Source organism: Pelodiscus sinensis, chromosome 9 (genome assembly GCF_049634645.1).
Source record: "Pelodiscus sinensis isolate JC-2024 chromosome 9, ASM4963464v1, whole genome shotgun sequence".
Taxonomy (NCBI): Eukaryota; Metazoa; Chordata; order Testudines; family Trionychidae; genus Pelodiscus; species Pelodiscus sinensis.
The window spans coordinates 39,588,210-39,608,170 of NC_134719.1; the positions used below are offsets into that span (position 1 = coordinate 39,588,210).

General features: G+C 43.8%; 1 protein-coding gene across 2 annotated transcripts in view; it reads right to left on the reverse strand.

The window, feature by feature from the left end:
• Nucleotides 1-19,961, reverse strand: part of DPH5 (diphthamide biosynthesis 5) — a 36,962-nt gene that overhangs the window by 4,012 nt on the left and 12,989 nt on the right. For both annotated transcript variants that reach the window (XM_075936620.1, XM_075936621.1), the window contains exons 5-6: nt 3,634-3,754; nt 254-293 (exon numbers count right to left, since the gene is read on the reverse strand). In XM_075936620.1, coding sequence (XP_075792735.1) covers nt 254-293; nt 3,634-3,754 — 161 coding nt within the window. The remainder of the gene's footprint in view (nt 1-253; nt 294-3,633; nt 3,755-19,961) is intronic.

Sequence of the window (19,961 nt, forward strand, 5' to 3'; positions counted from 1 at the left end):
TACTTTGCTTACTGAACAAAATACCAAAAACCATTGTGCAACTACTGCAAACCAAGGGCTCAATCCTAATGAAATCACTGGCAAACTTCCCATTTATTACAGTGAATGCAGGGCCCAGTGTAAGTGGTCTATTTAATTAATGAGCAATTATGTAAGGAACAGGTAAGTACAGCATTACTAAGCAGGAAGGATCGTCAACTACTTTGCATTAGAACATGCTGACAGTATATTTATTTTCAAAATAGTGACTCACTTCATCAGGTTGTCCAGAGATTGCTCCTTTACTTTTATGTCTGCAAGAGAAGTTATTCATTAGGCACAATAAAGACTTCATCTGAGGTACTGTAATATTCCCACTTTTCTTAATTGTCTAAATGGAGAGCTTAGTTTAAATTAGCAGGCTTTTTCTGCTTTTCAAATAGCAATATTTTAGCTGTTGTGGGAACTATACACGTAGATAGTTAGCAAAAGAGTATCAGCTCTGTTCTGAGCTTCATGTTATGAAGAAAAAATTGCTCTTAACCATTTTCCTTTCCTTTTATACAAATGAAGTTTTACTTGGGATTGCATTACTTCTAGGATTCTAGTGTAAATAAGAACAATTTAAAACAGCCATTAAAACTTAGTGCTATAGTGTTAAATTTAAATTTAGTGGATAAGTACAGGTTCAGCCTCTCTCCGCTGGGACTCCTTGGTCCAGCAACATCCATGGTCTGGCTGGACCGTGGCTGTTGCTGGACCAGAGAGATCTGGTAGAGGGCCAGAGGCAGAAGCCTTGTGGGGCTGGGAGCCCAGCCAGGTTGGCTGCAGGGATACCAGTGGCTGGGAGCCCTGCCATGGGAGTCTGGCTGAGCTGGTGGTAGGGCAGCAGGAACATCAGCAGGCTTTGGCAGGCCAGCAGTCTGCTGCAGTAGAGCCCGGAGCTCTGTCAGTAGGGCTGTCAGGGCAGTGGTTTGTTGCGGTGAAGCTGAAATGGGATGCCATGGCAGAGCAGCAAGGCTGGTGGCAGGGGTGCAGAAATGACCTCCCCCTGTCCAGCAAAATCCCTCCTTCCGGACCACTCAGGTCCCAAGGTTGCTAGACCAGGGAGGTGCACCCTCTACTACAAAGATGAGCTTTTGTCACAATTGAAATTTTTCAATGATACTTTTGCAAAACAATCACGTAAGCTTCTGCAAGCCAGAGGTATGGCACACTTCATTCAGACATTCTAGATTCAGTTGCAGCTCAGTGGTCAGACGGTTAAAGCAGCATATCTGAATGACACTGTTCACTTTAACCACCACGCTGAAGTCCACCTTGTTAGAGGTTCCTTCCTGCTTCAATTTCTGGATTTATATATTTTAAATATGGAGCAACTGTGCAACTATATGGGGGCTTAGGGGTCTGCAATATCTCGACAAGCACTCGGGTTCTACAACAGTCAGTAGGGATGTAAGCAACTAATCAACTATCCAATAAGCTTTTGCTTATCAGATAGTTAACGCTCTAGTTGATTAGTCACATCCCCCCTGCCTTGCTACCTCTGTCAGAGAAAGCAAGGGGGGGGGGGAAGAGAGGAAGGGGTGCTGGGGAAGCTGTGGGAGGGGGCAGTGGCACACTGGTGGCATTCCACCTTTGAAATGTACAAGAATCCCTGCGGGGCTCTTGTACATTTCAAAGTGGAAGTGCTCCATGGGACTAGTGAGGGACTCAGCCCCAGGCACCATGCGCTGTTTCAATCTTTGAAAAGAGCCCCTGCTGGGCTCTTGTCCATTTCAGAATGGAAGCACTCTTATCGACTAATCAAATAGTCAATGGAAATTCCATATATTTGATTTAGCTGATTGCTCTAATTTTAACATTCTTAATAGGCAGCAATGGAAATTATACACTAAAAAGTACATTCTTTGTACATTCAATTTTTAACTTAGTGTTCAAATCAGAGTGCATTACAGAGACAGGAGACACACCACTCATTTTAAATCTATTCAATGTGTTTAAAAACAAAAAAAGCGGTGCCAAAAAAGGTAAACCGGGTATGTTTTTAGTTTTAAAATAGCTGTTCAGATTTTGGCATCAAGCTCTGCCAAGGAAATTCTGAGAAAAAGGTTTTTATAACCAGATCTGTGCATGACCTGGCCTTTAAAAAGAAAATAATCCAAAACAAAGTAGTGGGAACTACAGCTACACTTTATCGTAAGTTAAAGTTTACAGTACTATCAGAACTGTATTATAAATAGAACTGTTTCTGCATTTTGCTATAATTCATTTGTGAAACATCCCTTAATAAAATTTGACAATCAAATAGACAACAATCAAGTGGTATTAAAAGAACACAACTTGAAATTATCAAGTTTCAAATGTGACTTAAAGTTAGAGTCTTACACCTGTCATGAATCTCTCCCTTTCTCTCAAAATGTTAGTTTTGCAATTTTTACAAAATTGTCTTCTCCCATGCTGCTGCTAAAAATCGTTACAAACCTGGGGAACAGTGCAAAGGATTGAATGCTAATGGATACAGAGTAAACAGAAAAATTATCTCCCTCCTGCTTCTCTTCTGTCTGAACTTTTTAATTAAGCAAGCTTAAAAGTTATCAGATCTGACTGTAACCACCTCTGAAAAACAAATTTCTGAGCATCTGGAAAGTCAGCCAGAAATGCAGTGACACTTGTACACTCTGAACTAAGGTTCTTCCAACCCCCAGAGAGAATGCATGTTTTTATTTAAATGATTAATTTGTTAAACATTGACAGCTCTGTCCTCAAGCCTGGAGACAGATGGAATTGGTCTCATTCTTGAACCGGTAACAAACCAAGTGCTCAAACCCACACACTTTTCAGCATGTATGTAATTTTATGCATGTGTTCAGGCTCATTGAAGCCAAGGGAACTGTGTGTCATGTTGCTAATTATGCATAGGCTTATGTGTATCCAGCATTGGGGTTTAAGATTTGGATTACAGGATCAGGGTAAATAAAAAGATCAGACAAACAATGGGAGCTAGTGAGGATACTGCTAATGTTAAATCCAGTCATCTGTTTTAGATCAATGCTTTATAGTGCTTTTAGTACACATGTAACTGTTATATTGTAAAGACATTCAAATTAATTAAATACAACAAATTTGACTAATATGACACTAGCTAATTACTGCCATCTGATGTGGAGCCTGAACAGGACATATTTGTCCTTAAACTCATGATGTATTTTAATGAATGCTACTGAACCTCTTTTTTTCTCTTTAATTTCTTGACTCCGTTTTAGAAATTGTAGACCATCATGAAACAAGCTATGGCCATTAAGCCAATTCTAAATTCACATATGGTCTACACAAAAGATGCAATTTTTGATATGCAGGTAGTCCTCAGACTTACGATATGAGTGGTGCCTGAGAACTGCATCATAAGTTGTAACTTGGAACTGCAATCCACTCCATTACAGGACTGAGTGTCGAAGTCCAAACCAACAGTGTTAAGTTGAATCCGTGTCAATTCATAAACGCCGTAACTGCCATTTGGCTTAAGTCAAATATCAAAGTTGAGGACTATTTTCAGGACTATACATTTCAAATTTTTTTCTAAATGTATTACATGACCATCGCCTCTGGATGTCATACAAGAAAACAGTTGCAGAACAGACAGCTGTCCCTTACCAAGTAAGCACAGTGTGTGCATTCCATTCTTCTTGTTCTTCTGAATCTTGTCAAAAAAGCTTTCTGGTTTCCACGTATCCGTCCAAAAAACTATAGAAACCGTTTCTCCAAAGTTGTACAGCTATAAAAAAAGAGAGAACCCCCCCACACACGCAAAGAAGAAATTATTTAAATGCGGATTACAAACAGTTTCTATAATTAAATATTAGGAAATTAAAAGGTAGGAGGGTTTGAGCATATTTAAGCAGGGCGCATAAGACGGAGCTGATTACAGACACCATTATATAATGGGATATTTTCTAAATGTTTTTGTTGCATACACAAGAATGAATAAATTAATCTCTTTTTTAAAAAAGGGGTCCCTGTTCTCCACCTCCTGTACTGCAACGCCTTAGAATGCTCTAAATGCATTACTATTTGTTTTCTCTTTGTAGCTAAGTCTGGAACAAAGTTTTCTTCTCTGTTATGGAATAGAACGTTTATTACTGTTTTGTCATACTCCTCCAGGCAGCAATATGTGCTAGAGAACGAGCAGTGATGCTGCCTCCTAAGCCTTGCAACCAGTTCTCCATTCTGATCACCATTCTTCATTAACTTTCAATATTCCTTCTACACTCAAAAGGGGTGGGCAGGCCTAATGTGGCCCCAGGATTGCCTGGATCCAGCCCCCGAGGCTTAGGGTTCCTTCTCAGCATTGGGGAGCCTGCACTGGCACTACATCCCCTTCTGCTGACCCACTGTGGGGCTGGAGCACACACAATCTACAAGTCTGGGTCCCTCCTAGGCTCTGATGTACACAGGGAATGTGAAGAGTGTCTTTCTCCTCAGTTGGGGGTCACATCAGCAAGGATTTTTTTGCTACTTCTCATTTGTGTATAGCCTCTTCCCCACTCCAAGTGATTTTTCTGTGGGTCAGCAGCCCTCAACCCAAAAAAGGTTCCCCGCCATGACTTAAAAGAACAAATATCATGTTGTCCTTATTCAGGTAAAATTCCCCAGTTAAGTCAAGGTGGACTAGGCCCTTTTGAAAGACTAAAGGAAAACTGTAGGTATCAAGTAAATTATTGCCTAAATCTATGTTTCTACAAGCCTTGGCATAAATTATTTTTTGTAATTAAGTATTAAAATAGAAGATGTGCACTATCTCTGAAGATGCTGTCCCTGTACAAAAGTAGTGACTCTAAAAGAGACAACCAATGCCCTGAGAGGACAGATACATTTTGTATGTGCATGTGCACACATTTAATTGTAGACAGAGGGAGGCAATTAGATTCATTTGTCCCTCAGTCACCGTATACTGGTGATCTTCTCAGAGTAATGGGGAAGGTGGGCTATGGGAGACTTCATATAGTTCTGCTGATCAGTCCCAGAAGGGCATTCTATCGTAAGGGGCAGCATAAAATAGAAATATTCTCCTGAGATGTAATTAAAGGCAGAATTTGGCCTGTCAATTTATTACTGGTGGCAATGCATAGAAAGAAATCACTCTGCTTTAAAATCCCAGGTTGAGTTGCAGGGCTGAAAAACACATTTATGCATCTATGTTCAGTTAATTTGATCTGGACAGTAGCAAAGGCAATAAACACCAAATCGGTTTACTAGAATCTTGAAAGGCAGAATCACGTCTTCAAAACCTTGGTTTAGCCATGTTGTGGTCAGTACTGATCTAGGGCCATCAAAGCTAGATGTGCATCTCTCAGATATGGGGCATGGTGGGTCCTGGCTCTAGCCCTGAGAATAAGAATGCCCTGGCCCTGTCCTTTTCTCCTCTACACCATGGCCAACTCCCTTTCTCCTCCCTTCCTCCCCCAGTACTTCCCCTATTTTAAATCCTACATTAAAGTTCGGTCCCTCTTCTCTGCTAAAAGCAGATGAGCTTCTCCTCCTAACCCACGCTTGGAAGAGTATCACATTGCCACTCCTTACCTGGCTCCTAGCTACAGGTGGCAGACAAGAAACAATTAAAGGGGGGGAGGGTTCTGGCAGCCTGGGTCAGGAGGAGGAATCCCCACCTGCTTTTAGCAGAGAAGGGGAAGCTGCACTCAGCCCTCTTCTCCCCTTTTTTCTATTTTACACCGAAGGTATTATGATGGGTATGTGCCATTTCCTTGCAGCCATTTAATCCATGAGCATCCCTCTTCACTGCCAGCACAGCACAAAGTGGCCAAAGTACACCAGAGAATCAGGTCTTCTATTTCAGCTCTGCTATTTGTGATGCTTCAGAGCAGAAACAAGTTAGTTTTCTATGGAGCTGGTGCCCAAGGGCTACCCATTCATGCCGACAAGAGGACGGTATGTTCAATGATTCTTGGCATATTACACAAACTATTTCCTCATTTAAATATTACACTTCAGTAACTCAAAGACATGAACCCATATTTCACATTTCATAACCATGAGGCCCTGCTGGTAAATTTAAAACGTCACACCCAAGGAAAAGGCCTTGCTTTAATTTTTAACTTTTCGAGGCCCATTTTGTAGAAACTTTCCTCCCTCCACATATTTTTTCAGTTAGCTCAACCCTCTCCATTTTATACCAAAACATGGTCTAGAGGCTACTAAAGTACAGGTCAGCGGCTTAGACCCTCCTCCCCCTTTTTTTAAGTTAAAGCATATGGCATATGTTATGGAAACAGATTAGCCTTTTAATATTAAAGCTGAATAAATAATGTTCAGTTTCACAGTGCAATCTTCTCCGCTGAAATGCCATTTTAGAGTTATCAAAAACACAGGCAGAACCTGAGTTAACGGGACAAAAAAAAAAAAAATCAATCACAATTGTACATTGTCATTACTGGGTACATTCTAGGGATATGACCGGGTAATGCTTACCAGGTACCAGTTAACTAATGCCAGGGAGCAGCCCCCTGCCCATGGCCTGCCAGTGGAAGCCGTGGCTCCCCCAGTGGGACCAGTAGCCGGCAGTAGCAACAGTTCCAGCCTCGGTGCTGGGAGCCTTCTGCCGCCGGAAGTGGCAGCTGCCCCTAGAACTGGATCCCATTTAGTTGGCTAACCAGTTAAACATTAGGTTCACCTAATGTTTAACTGGTTAACTAATTAATTGGGATATTATATCCCTAGTACATTTTCCCTCCAGATTAGAAGTATCTTGCTACCAGGTTTCATAAAAAATGAGCCTTGGAAGCAAGCAAGCAGGATCCAAACATCTTGGCTATCAGATCTGCCAGTGAGACTAATTCTAATATTCTGCACTGTCTTCCCAATATGACCGGGATCACTGAGAAGCCATTCCAGACAAACTAGCAGCTAGACATGCAGCCTGGGCTTATCGGTGAACGTTCACGTTTAGACATAGGCTCCTGCCCTCCTCATGGGGAGCTGGCTGCATTGAAGGCAGCAGTGCAGGGCAGCAGCCAGCTCCCCAGGAGCAGGGCTACAAGTGGGAGCCATCTGCCACCCATGCTGCCACCTTTGTAACAGAGGTAGTAGCAATATGGGGAAGTAGTATGCGTGGGGAGCTAGCTTAAAAGCTGGCTTCCAACATGCACTGGCTCCTAGGGAGCCACCTGCTGTCCTTGCACTGCTGCCACGAATACAGAAGCAGCAATGTGGGAAGGTAGCCAGCTCCCCAAAAGCAGTGTGCACACCTGAGGGTTTGTGTAACTGCTGAGTTTTTCAGCAGTTCCACGTTTACACAGTTACCCACTTTTTAACATCCCTACTAGCAGCATCCTTTAGTCACTGATGCAGCAAGGCTTGATCAGTCATGGGCTCAGCATGAATGGACTTGCTTACTGGCTGATGTTTGAAACCATCAGATCATTCATTATCCAGGCAAAAGTGGTCTCCTCTCCAAACAAAGGCCTGAATGTAAATTAATAGCTACTTGTGGTGGTACATGGAACAGAAAAGTTTTCTTCACCACCACACATCACAGAAAAGGGTGATTAAGAGATTGGGTGATAACTCAGTGATGACGTCTGCAAAACTGACAACCACTCTGTTATCAGCTGGACAGAAACCATTATCACATGATGACAATTCTGAGGTCAATTGCTCCTTTGACCACTTTCCACAATGGCTGCTGACCCAGCCTAGGTATGAACTAGAAACCTAGTAGTTAAAACACCACACCTGGGTTAAGCGGTAATAGGAAGTGGGACATCTCCCACCACACTGCTTCTCACTGAATTATGGCAGAGACGGCTCCTTCACTAAGACAATACTGAATGCGTACCTTGTTTTATAAGCAGTTGGATACCCCTGTCACAACTGTGCTAGCTCATTAGACTGGTCTTTTATACACTATCAGTAACAGGTCTTTCATTTAAACTGAGGGTCCAAAAGATGTATGGGAATCTTGGAAAAGAAAAGAAAAAAGTCAGTAAAATACTGTTACTGGAATGTAAAATACTTTTGAATACCTTCCCAAAGTATCGATTTGATAAGGAGGCAATTCTTCCAGCACCACACATTTAACACAGCTTTCCAAACACTTGCTTTTGACCAACTGGTTAGCCTGAAAATTGTTTTCAGAGCAACAAGACTGTATTAATGAAGGCACAACTATCCAGATCATTTATACCCCTGGATGAGTTAGATTTAGAGACAAATATCCTTATTTTTACTGCATGCACCTTAGTAAAGGTCACAAAGCATCTATATTCCTTCTGAGGAATGAAAGAGAGGAGCAATAAAAAGGAGAAAGTTACTTTAGACAATGTACTAGTATACTGTCATTTTGGAAGTCCCACGGAACTGAAACAATAATGGAATACCATTGCAAAAACTACTAAAAGCCAGGAAGAGCAGTCAGGTCTCCTGATTCCCAATCCAGTGCTGGATCTACTAAGATCAGACTGCCTCCCACAAAATGCAACATAAAGCAATGCAAAAAAGGTGGCCAATTTCCCCTGTTCTTCAACCTTCACTGAAAATATTTTTTGTGTCTTCAATTTTATTTACAGACATACGACAGGAAAGCAAGCAGCTTTTTGCACCAATGACTAGGAAGCCTACAGTTGTTTTGTGCTAGTACTGTTAAACACTGTGGCTGCGTCTAGATTGGCATGATTTTCCGGAAATGCTTTTAACAGAAAAGTTTTCCGTTAAAAGCGTTTTCGGAACAGAGCGTCTAGATTGGCACAGACGCTTTTCAGCAAAAGCACTTTTTGCAGAAAAGTGTCCGTGCCAATCTAGACGCGCTTTTCTGCAAAAAAGCCCCAATCGCCATTTTCGCAATCACGGCTTTTTTGCGGAAAACAAATCTGAGCCTTCTACACTGGCCCTTTTGCGCAAAAGTGACTTTTGCCTGAACGGGAGCAGAATAGTATTTCTGCAAGAAGCACTGATTTCTTACAGTAGGAAGTCAGTGCTTTTGCAGAAATTCAAGCGGCCAGTGTAGACTGCTGGCAAGTTTTTCCGGAAAAGCGGCTGATTTTCCAGAAAAACTGGCCAGTCTAGGCACAGCCTGTGGTTATGTCTACACTTGCACTCTAGTTTGAACTACAGTGCAAGTGTAGACATACCCTGTGGTTCAGCACTTGAGCTAATTACAAACTGCAAAGGTAGAATGAAGTATGAGAGAGAATGGACTAGATTCTAATCTCACATATAACAGCATAAATCCACTGCTGTGGTCCAGCTCATAAGATGTTCTTAGTGTTGTGGCCAAATAGGCAAGGAACACAAAGCATAAAAAGGAAGGAGCAGAGGCTAAGTAGGAGAAAGTAAACAAAAAGCTGTTGTTTCCCCTCAAACACAATAGGGTACTAAAACAAACAGCAGAGAAGATGCAATTTAATATTCCAGGCCACCAGTGCCCTAACTGCAGTGAAACAAAGAAAGAAATATTTCAACATACAGAAGTTTATTTATAGTATCTTTTTCCCAGAATTGTTGCTGTATCAACTGTAACAGTGACACTGCATTTTGTCAATTACGTACACGGTCTCCTTTCCTAAAACTTCAAAATAGCTTTAGAAGCTGTTCAGAAAATGGGTTTACTCACCAGGAATGTTTCAGGAGGTAAATACAAAAAGATTTTGTCGTTAAGTATTTTAGACCCAAACTGGCAGCTCTTACGCACATGCAGACTCCCAGTTTGACTGCAAAGGGCACTGGCCAATACTAAGGCCTACTTTTGATCTTTTTTGCTGTGTTGGGAATCACAAATTATATCATGGGATGTTCTTGAAGGCAACTGATCCCATTATGACATCTGTTATTGGGAGATGTGTGTGTCCTTAACTCACACCGAAGTCAGCAGGGAGACTCATGGTCCCAATAATCTAGGTGGGAAAACACCAATGGGAATTAAGGTTTACTCAACATCTTGCATCATAGGATACTAGTACTTACTTGCTGGTAAACCTCACTACAAGAAGTGATTCCCCTTCCTTCACATTTGGTATTAGGATTTTGGCTGTGATATTGCTCAAAGAAAAAGTTACTCACCTTGTGCAGTAACAATGGTTCTTCGAGGTGTGTTCCCATGGGTGCTCCACTCTAGGTGTCGGTCTTGTCCCACGCTGCAGACTGGAGATTTTTCAGCAGTGGTCTGGCCGGGCCGCACTTGTGCAGCAGGAGGCACGCGCCACTCACGCCGACTGAGCATGCGCAGCCCGGCTCCCACCAGTTCCTCCAAACCGTCTACAGCTGCAGACGGAGTTATCCGCTCTCCTGTAGTTTCTGAGGAAAAGTTGTAAATATACCTAGTTAGTGATAGTTAATAGTTCTAATTTATACTTTCTGTTCTAGTTATAGTTCTCATTATTTTAAAAAAAAAATTCTCTTCAAAACATGCCTGGATCAGCCGGCTTCAAAAAAATGTGCGTCTTGCCACGATGCAATGCTCCCCTCAGACGGGCACTCTAGGTGCATCAAGTGCCTAGGAGAGGGGCATATTCCCCAAAAACGTCAGCACTGCGCCAAACTTACGGCGCAAGCCAGAAGGGACCGTGAAATGCGGCTCACAATGCTCCTTTTTAATAAAGTCCTGCCGAGGCTACTGCAGAGTCATGGGTAGAAATGTTAATAGCATAGTGTCTCGCAAATGTGGAGTCAGATAACCATGTGGCCGCTCTGCAGATGTCTGGTAGGGAGACCTCTTTTATAAATGCTGTGGAGGTTGCGATCGCTCTTTTCGAATGCGCCCTCAGTAAATGAGGCGGGTCCTTATTTTGTAATGCATAGCAACAAGAAATGCAGGAGACAACAATCTTTGAGATACGTTGCGCTGAAATAGGTTGGCCCATGGAGCACTGAGCTGTGGACAACAATAAATGTTGTGATTTGCGAAAAAATCTACTTGGCTAGAACACGAGTTTAAGGGCAAGTCAGACATCCAAGGTATGCAGCTGGGAGTCTTGTGGAGACGAGTGTGGTTCCAGGTGGAAGATTGGGAGTACGATGGGTTAGTTAATGTGGAACTGTGAGTTCACCTTGGGAAGGAAATTGGGGTGAGGACACAGTATCAGTTCTTGGTTCGTGAACAGTGTATACAGTGGTGTAGCCGAGAGAGCGGCGAGTTCATCCACCCACCAAGCTGAAGTGATAGCCAGCAGGAACGTAACTTTCATGGTAAGCATCATCAGGTCAGATGATGTCATGGGTTCAAAGGGGGGACCCATCAGACTGTAGGACCAGCTGCAGGTCCCAAGCGTCTGCTGGTTCTCTGTGTGCCAGATATAAGTTAGCGAGACCCTTGAGAAAAATTTTTGGTCGTTGGGTGAGAAAACATCGAGCAGCCCTGTATCAAGGGTCGAAGGGCCAAGATTGCTGTGATGTGGACCTTAATCAAAGGGAGCGATAAACCCGATCTTTGTAACTGCAGGACATAATCAAGAAAGTGCTGGAGAGGAATGGAATTGGGATCAAAGTTATTGGCATGGCACCAGGACTGAAAACGGCGCCATTTATAAAGGTAAGTGCGGCGTGTCGAATCCCTTCTACTGTGCAACAGTACATATTTGACATCTTGGGAGCATTCTATTTCTGAGTGTCAGAACCAGTTAGGAACCATGCCATGAGATGTAACTTGTGGATCTGTGGGTGCACAGTCCAGTAGATTGTATGGGGAACAGATGGACATCTGAAGGAGGATAGGGAGCCATGTTTGACGAGGCCAAAAAGGAGCCATGAGAACGACCTTGGCTTTGTTCCTAGCTATCTTCTCCAAGACCTTGGAAATCAGGAAACAAAGAGCAGTTGCTGGCTCCAGTCTATAAGGAAGGCATCTCCCAGAGAGTTGTGACTGATGCCTGCTCTTGAACAATAAAGAGGGCACTTCACGTTGTGATATGTTGCGAATAAGTCTATGGTGGAATATTCCCACCTCTGGAATATTTGTTCTGTTATTTGAAGGTCCCATTGCCATTCGCGCAGATGAATGAGGTGCCTGCTGAGAGTGTCGGCAATGATGTTGTCTTTCCTTCGTAGATACATTGCAGTGATGGAAATGCTGTGCCGGATGCACCAGTTCCATAAACGTGTGGCTTCTGCACAAAGGGATCGCGAACAAACACCGCCCTGACAGTTGATATAATACACTGCCGTCATGTTGTCCATAAGAATTTGAATGGTGCGATCTTGAATGCTGTACCAGAAAGCTGTGAAGGCATTGAATACTGCCCTTAATTCGAGCAGACTGATGTTCTGGAGAGATTCGTGAGGGGACCAGCATCCCTGAACTTGAGAGTCCCCAAGGTGGGCTCCCCAACCCAGTAGGGATGTATCTGTTGTTATCTGATTCAACGGTGGGTTGTGGGTGCCAAAAGGGGACTCTGGTAAGCATATTTGTGGTGTTGCTCCACCATTTCAAGGATTCTCGTACCATGGGAGGAACGGAAACTAGTTTATGAATGTCGTGACTTCCCGGACAGTAGATGGAAGCTGACCAATGTTGCAGACTTCTGAGATGCAATCTTGCGTGTTGAACCACATATGCGGTGGCAGCCATATGGCCTAGGAGCCTCAGACAGGTAAGTACCGATGTTTGGGGACTCAAGCAGAGTATCCGTACAAGCTCTTGGATTGCTTGGAATCTGGCGAGGGGTAAGTATGCGTTGGCCATAGTGGAATCTAGTCGAGCACCAATGAATTCAAGAGAATGTTGCAGAGTTGTGGACGACTTTGAAAAATTGATTACAAGACCAAGGGTGTGAAATAGGTGGTGTTGATGGCTCGTGATGCCTCTTCCATAGTGGGGGCCTTGATGAGGCAGTCCAGTAGGGAAAAATTATGATGCCGAGGCGGCGAAGGTACGCTGCAACTACCGCTAGTGTCTTTGAGAAGACTCTTGGTGCAGAAGAGAGGCCGAAGGGAAGAACCCTGTATTGGAAATGTTCGTCGCCTATCTGGAATGTTAGGAAGCATCTGTTAGCCGGATGTATGGTCACATGAAAATATGTGTCCTGTAAGTCGAGGGATGTGAGCCAATCCCCTGTGTTGAGCGCTGGTAAGATGGAAGCCAGCATGACAATCTTGAAGTGTTGTTTCCGTAAGTATCAGTTGAAGCCTTGAAGGTCTAATATCAGTCTCCACCCTCCCCATTTTTTCTCACTGAGGAAGTATCAAGAATAGAATCCTTTGCCCTGGAATTGTTTGGGCACACTTTCTATAGTGCCAATCTCAAGAAGATGGAGAACCTCTGCCTTTAAAAGAGACTCGTGAGATGGGTCCCTGAAAAGGGATGGGGAGGGGAGAGAGGAAGGGGTCAACGAGGTGAAGGGGATTACATAGCCTGATGTAACTAGCTTGCGAACCCATCTGTCGGTGGTGATGGCAAACCAATGAAGACAGTATGGTCTCAAGCGATGGTGGAAGATTCTGGTTGGTTCTTGTAAATGGTGTTCTAAGGGGAATGTCTCACAGACCCTCGACGAGACCATTAAACCTGCTGTCGGTTGTTTTGTTGGTTGGGCGCCTTGTTATTTTGAGGGCGTTGCCTCTGTGGACGTTGTCTGGGTCTTGTTGGTCGTATTGCCTAAATCAATTAGGCGCTTATGAGAACGGTCGTTGTCGGTAGTAAGGTGTATACCGCTGTCGGTGATACGGTGGGGTATACATGCCAAGCGTCCTGAGAGTGGTCCTTGAGTCCTTGCCCGAGTGGAGCAGCTGGTCCGTTCTCTCAGCAAATAGAGCTTGCCTATCAAACGGCATATCCTCTACTTTAGACTGTAGATCTTTCCGTACAGCCACCACCTGCAACCAGGATGCTCTTCACATAACCACCGAGGTGGCAGTTGTTCACACTGCTGTGTCGGCAATATCCAGGGCTATCTGTAATGCCATTCTCGAGGCAGCGTAGCCCTCCTGTACGACCAACTTCAAGATCTCACGGTTAGCATCAGAGAATTCTTCGAGGAGAGGATAAGCCTGGTATAGTTGTCAAAACTGTGGTTAGAGAGGTGGGCAGAATAATTCGCCACTCTCAACATTAGGGTGGCTGATGAATAGACCTTTCTCCTGAATAGGTCTAGGCACTTACCCTCTTTATCCCCTGAAGTGGCTTTGTGTTGGGGGCTTTAGATCTCTGCTGTGCTGTGTCCATTACCAAAGAATTCACTACCCTTAGCAGGGACAAAGTATCTTTTGTCCGTCTTTTTACTCGTTGGGGGAGCAGAGGCCGGTGTTTGCCATACTTCATTGGCTATCTCCAGTATCGCATCATCCAGAGGCAAGGTGATTCTGGATTTTTGAGAAGGTTGCAAATTCTTAAGCATCTTATGTTGCTTCTGTTGCACCTGTGATAACTGTATCTCTTGTGACTGTCAAATGCTTAAAGACATCTTGGAATTGGCGTGCATCATCCGTAGGTGAGCTGTTGGCCGGAAATACAGCCTTATTTGGGGATGAGGAAGACTGGTTGGTTGGTGTTTCCCCTTGTGGCTGGACAGACGTGGTCCCAGGTACTGTAGCCGGAGCAGGCTACGGTGCTGAGGTCACATCCCCCATTGGGATGGATGGTCCAGTGGGTATTGATGTCACTGGTGGGCTGACGGTATCACAACACACGAGTATGTCGACACTCAGGCAATCTTAATCAGGTGTGCCGTGCTGAGTAGGGACAGTGGTAATCGTAGCACTGGCGGTGGGAGTGGTAGCCTTTGTCCATGGAATACCATGGAGAATATGCCCTTCTTGTGGAATAATGGTACTGGGAGTAGGGTGAGCAGGCCAAAGATCTTGAGCGGGATCTACTCCTTCGTCTTCTTGGGGATGATGGGGACCTCCGCCGGTGATAATGGTGAAGGGATGGTGAGTAGTGTGGTGAATGGCAGTGACCACGTGTAGTGGGGCTATCATGACTTTGAGTGTGTGAGAGCATGGAGAAGTGTGAGTAGAGGGCCCCAGAGAAAAGAGCACTGATTCTAGGCTAGGAGAAGGGGTAATGATCCTTCCTGATTAATACAGTGCTTCAGATGGTGCGGAAGAGTGTTGACGGGGCGACCATATTTCTGGCTGTTGAGGTGCTAATATCAGTGATGGTGGTGCTGACGGAATTATTGTGATGTTCAGTGCTGGACTCGATGCCATAGTCGGCACCGAGACGGACAGTGCTGAAATAGTGTCGGGGAACTCGGTGCGGTAGTCGGTTCCATCTGTGTGCTGCGGCTCGGGATGCATCTTCGGTGCCGAGGTAGCAGTTGGCACCGGTCTCTCCATCGGTGCCGCAGGTGCTCTTGATGCCGACACAGTTGTAGTTTGCGAGGTAACTGCTGGTGCTGACTCCGCTCTAGGGGCCGACGTTTGTATCTGCGGCTGAACCCCTGACGGAGTGGGGCCCGGTGCTGACGTGCTACGGGCGGTCTTGTGTTTGTCAGCACGAGGCGCAAGCCCGTTCTGGAGATACTTGGCTTTCCAGTATTCTTAGCCCTCTTCGAAGTAGAATGACGAGAGGGCGGGGGTCTCTGTTCCACAGGACTTAGAGCGGACCTCTTGTGCACTGCTGCTGTGTTGGAATGTTCTGGGTCAGCAGATAGTTTCAGGGCTTTATTAAAAAGGAGCATTTTGAGCCGCATTTCGCAGTCCTTCTGGCTCACGCTGTAAGTTTTGCACAGTGCTGACATTTTGGGGTAATATGCCCCTTTCCTAGGCACTTGATGCACCTAGAGTGCCTGTCTGAGGCAGGCATTGTGTCGTGGCAAGATGCACGTTTTTTGAAGCTGGCTGATCCAGGCATGCTGTGAAGAGAATTTTTTTTTATAACAAGAACTATAACTAGAACAGAAAGTATAAATTAGAACTATTAACTATCACTAACTAGGTATATTTACAACTTTTCCTCAGAAACTACAGGAGAGCGGATAACGTCTGCAGCCGTAGGCGGTTAGGAGGAACTGGTGGGAGCTGGGCTGCGCACGCTCAGAGTCAGCATAAGTGGCGCATGCCTACTGCGCATACACGGCCCAGCCGGACCACTGCTGAAAAAATCTCCGGTCTGCGGTGCGGGACAAGCCCGACTCAGAGTGGAGCACCCACGGGGACTACCTGAAGAGTAAGTTCATCCTTAAAGGAATTTTTTGCGCTTGCTGCTTGATTCCCCTGATATTCCTCAGACTACAGTAGGTATACTGTGCTAATATCGAATGACCAGAGGCGAGACCGGGAAGTTACTGGAGCTACAGTTCTGTCAGCAGAGGTACTAAAACCAAAAATAAATCCAAAGTTGCTTAAGGCTTCTAGCCATTTAAACTGAGCATTAGTCTAAGCTATGGGGTCCAACACGCTAGCCGCATGTGGCTATTTGGCCAGAGTGGTTAGTTGGCTTGAACAATGTGGCTATTTAGCTGATTGAGTGTGACTATTTCAGAACTGATTGGACACCATAGGTCTATGGCTTCTCTTTCAACACTGTCTTACCCAAGTTTATAAAACTGCAAGCATGAAAAGTTAGAACTTTTACTTAAAATGCAGTTTCTGCATCTCACGTAACTGAGCTAAAACTCCTGGGATCTGTCAATTATAGAGTATGGAGATGTGGGGAGATGGCTACCAAGTTGGAGAAAGTGCGTTGAACATGACCATGTTCTGCACCTTATGGCTGATACCACTCAGCAGACATGATTTTCAACCTGGTAACTTTAGGCAAAGGAACCAAAGGGAAGAGCCTCTCTCTGCTGAGTTACCTTCCCTTGTTGATGCTCAGGAAATGGCTTCCAGGTGAGCAGAATGGGAACATTAAGAGAATTAAGAGCCTCCTTCCATCAATAGCATTTGTAGGACACAGAACTTAATCCAAAAGGGTAAAGTCACCTCAAAGAGGTTTTGGTATTCTTCTCAGGTTATTCATATACAGAGACACTAGATCAAAATATCTTTTCCCAACACCCTCTCACCTATCCCCCATATTAACCTGAATTACATAGGTGCCAAATAAGTGGATGCTAAATTTAGGTCAAATTTAATGGTGAAAAATGGTGCTGTAACTTAGACAGCACATATAAGCAATACAGTAGGATACCCTGCAATGAACTAGCGTTTAGATGTTGAGCAAAACAAGCGCAAACTTAGATAACGAAGGTTTAGGGCATTTTAGCTGGAAAACCAACTGGAGACAGTAAGATAAAAGTTGTTTACTTTTTACATGAATGAATTTTTTGTTGTATTAGAACTCTCCCACTTGAGAGAGGATGGATGGCTGTGTAGTTAAGGCATAGAACAGACACAGGAAATAAAAAATTCTATAGCTGCCACAGGCTTCCTGTGTGACCTTGGGCAAATCTCATAACTACTACATACCTCAGTTTCCCAACTGTAAATAACACTTCTCCTCTAGGACATGGAAGGAATGAATAAATTTCCAAGGGGGTTAGATACTATTGAGTGGGCACCACAGCTCTGTATTTGTATTTTTCAGTTACAAAATATCAGGCTGAGTGTGTTGGAGTGGGATTTTATATTTATATTTCAGGTTTAATAATATAGTAATGTATGACTTAATTTCATCCTGCCAGCCACCCTCTTTATGACCCTCTGGGGGCACTGGTACAAACGCATCTGACAGACTGCCAGTGTCTGTACCAATGCTAAAGGCAGGGACAGACCATTAGGCCCTTTAGTTAAATACCCATTTCTTTGTTTTAAGGTTTAGTAAGTGAGAGACAGGATCCTGTGTCTATGTTAATAAGATTAGAGGAATGTTGAAGGCCTGGGCCACAATGTGAACTATTTTGATTACAAGATTTAGTAAGGTTTAATTTACAATGCTTTTTATTGCTCAATATAAAACACTGCTATTTGTATACCTTTGAAGGTCTCTGTAAAAAAACTGTTTGTGTGAATGAGGAATGTATGCATCAGAAAAGATAAGGTGTGAAGGCCGTTGTTAACTACCATATGGTCAAGAGAGGAGGGGTGAAGAACGAGACTACTGACACCAGAGAACCATCAGCACACACGCATCCATGATGAAGTAAGAGCAGATTGGAGACTCTAAGGTGGTGCTGGCACCTCTAAAGACAATTGATTAACTCAATCCAGGACAGGATGACCCTCTCTGAGGTTTTTTGGAATGATATCATCATACGATAACACCAATTAAGGAGTAACCAGTCATAAATTGACAGTGAAATCCACCGACTTCAACAGAGAAAAGAGGATTATAAGAGCAGGGTGCTTTGCCATGGGACTTTGGGTTCGTCTTGCCACCAACTCCAGGAGCATTGGCTCACGACCAACAGAGCCCGGCTCCCCTCTGCGATCAATCTGGCTGGCCACTAGATTGACCCAGACTCTGGACTGGTAAACATAACATCGACTGGTGGAACCGTGTGCATGGTGTGTGTGTGTGTGACTGAAAAGCATATACTAATTGTTGTATTCTCAATAAAGCGCGGCAGACTGCCTTCTCCCCTATAAAAGATCTCGTGTGCTTTGAATGGGCAAAACAAGTGGATTTACCTTGCAAAAGGGTCAGGACAGGAGGCATTTTTCCTAATTACCGTTTTAAATAATGCTTATGTAAATTGGCAATTCTGTTTTCCCAGAGCTTTGCAGCTCTTCTTACTCTAGCTGTTAGTTATGTCAGTCAGTACAACCCTTGAACCCCATCAAAAAGATGAATAGCACTAGATGGAAGGATGGAGGCTGAGGGCTTCGGCAACTTTACTGCAGCTCCTAAGCTAGGGAAAGGAAGTTATGCAAAAGGACTAGTTTGAGCCATGACTTCCACAAAGGCCTTTGGCAGAGTAGTACGGGCATGCAAGGAAAACTACAGCAATACACTATACTGCAGACAGCCTACGTCTGGACTACTTCCCATATACTGGCTCTTTAGAGCTGCTTCTTGAGGCACACTGGGACAATCATTTAGCTTTGGTCTGATAAACTGAGAAATAATCTTTCTTTCAAATGGCAAGGGGAGTATAAAGGTAGGGTGGTGCATGAAGTGTGCATGAAAGGCCAATTTTCAGCTAATTAATGGTGACAATAATTGGCTATACTACCAAAAGCAACATGTTAAACCTAGAGCAGTTTGCTTCTGATTTTCTTTCTCCATTTACTCCAAGCCCCTCACCCTTAGTTGGTTCTTTCCCTTGTTGTTCTATTCTATTTTGTTAAGACACTTTCCCACTGGTCTTGTCTCATTTTGGAAAACTAAAAAAAGGAATTTTTGCCAGCTCTTGAACAAAAGCCTGATACTCTGAACATTAAGGCAGAACACAAAAGTGCAGAGACATGGGCACAGGCAGGATCTAGAGGCTTTGGCACAACATGACTAGTGCCTGCATCCATCTTGCAATGTACCTAACTGACCCAGCTCTCAAAAAAGCTCCAGCCAATCAGAAACTGCAAGGAAAGAGCTATTCAGAAGTTTGGCACTGAAGGACTTAGAAGATCTTGTCCCTTTAATGTGACAGGAACCAATGCAATAGCTTCTTTAACATTTTTATTAGATACAGTCTCTAATCAGTTACCACAGTGATTCTCCATACTAGCAGCAGAGTTCTGGGCTGTATAGTAAAGATGTTTACACAGTGGGTGCATATCTTTTTCCTTCCAAACAATTTAACTTTTAAAAAGCTTTTGATGTACAAAACAACAACGACTACATTTCTACTCCTTCAGTCCCAGAAACAAGTAATCCAGCCTTAGCTCATGCTGTGATCTGTAGTTTGTAGCTTATGCCAGCATCTTTGAAGAAATCAGTACACAAAAGTGGTGTATAGTACCAGAATGTTTACTCCATTGACTTCAGTAACCCTCCATGCAGTAAAAATATTCATTTAACTGCATGTCATATGCTTCACAGAAAAAAATGAACATTGCTCTGATAAGAGACATGTTTTGTGAGCAGCAACTGCATTTCACCCAGTCAGACTAATCAGCAGCTCCAGCTCATTGTTCTGAAAACCATAAGTGCA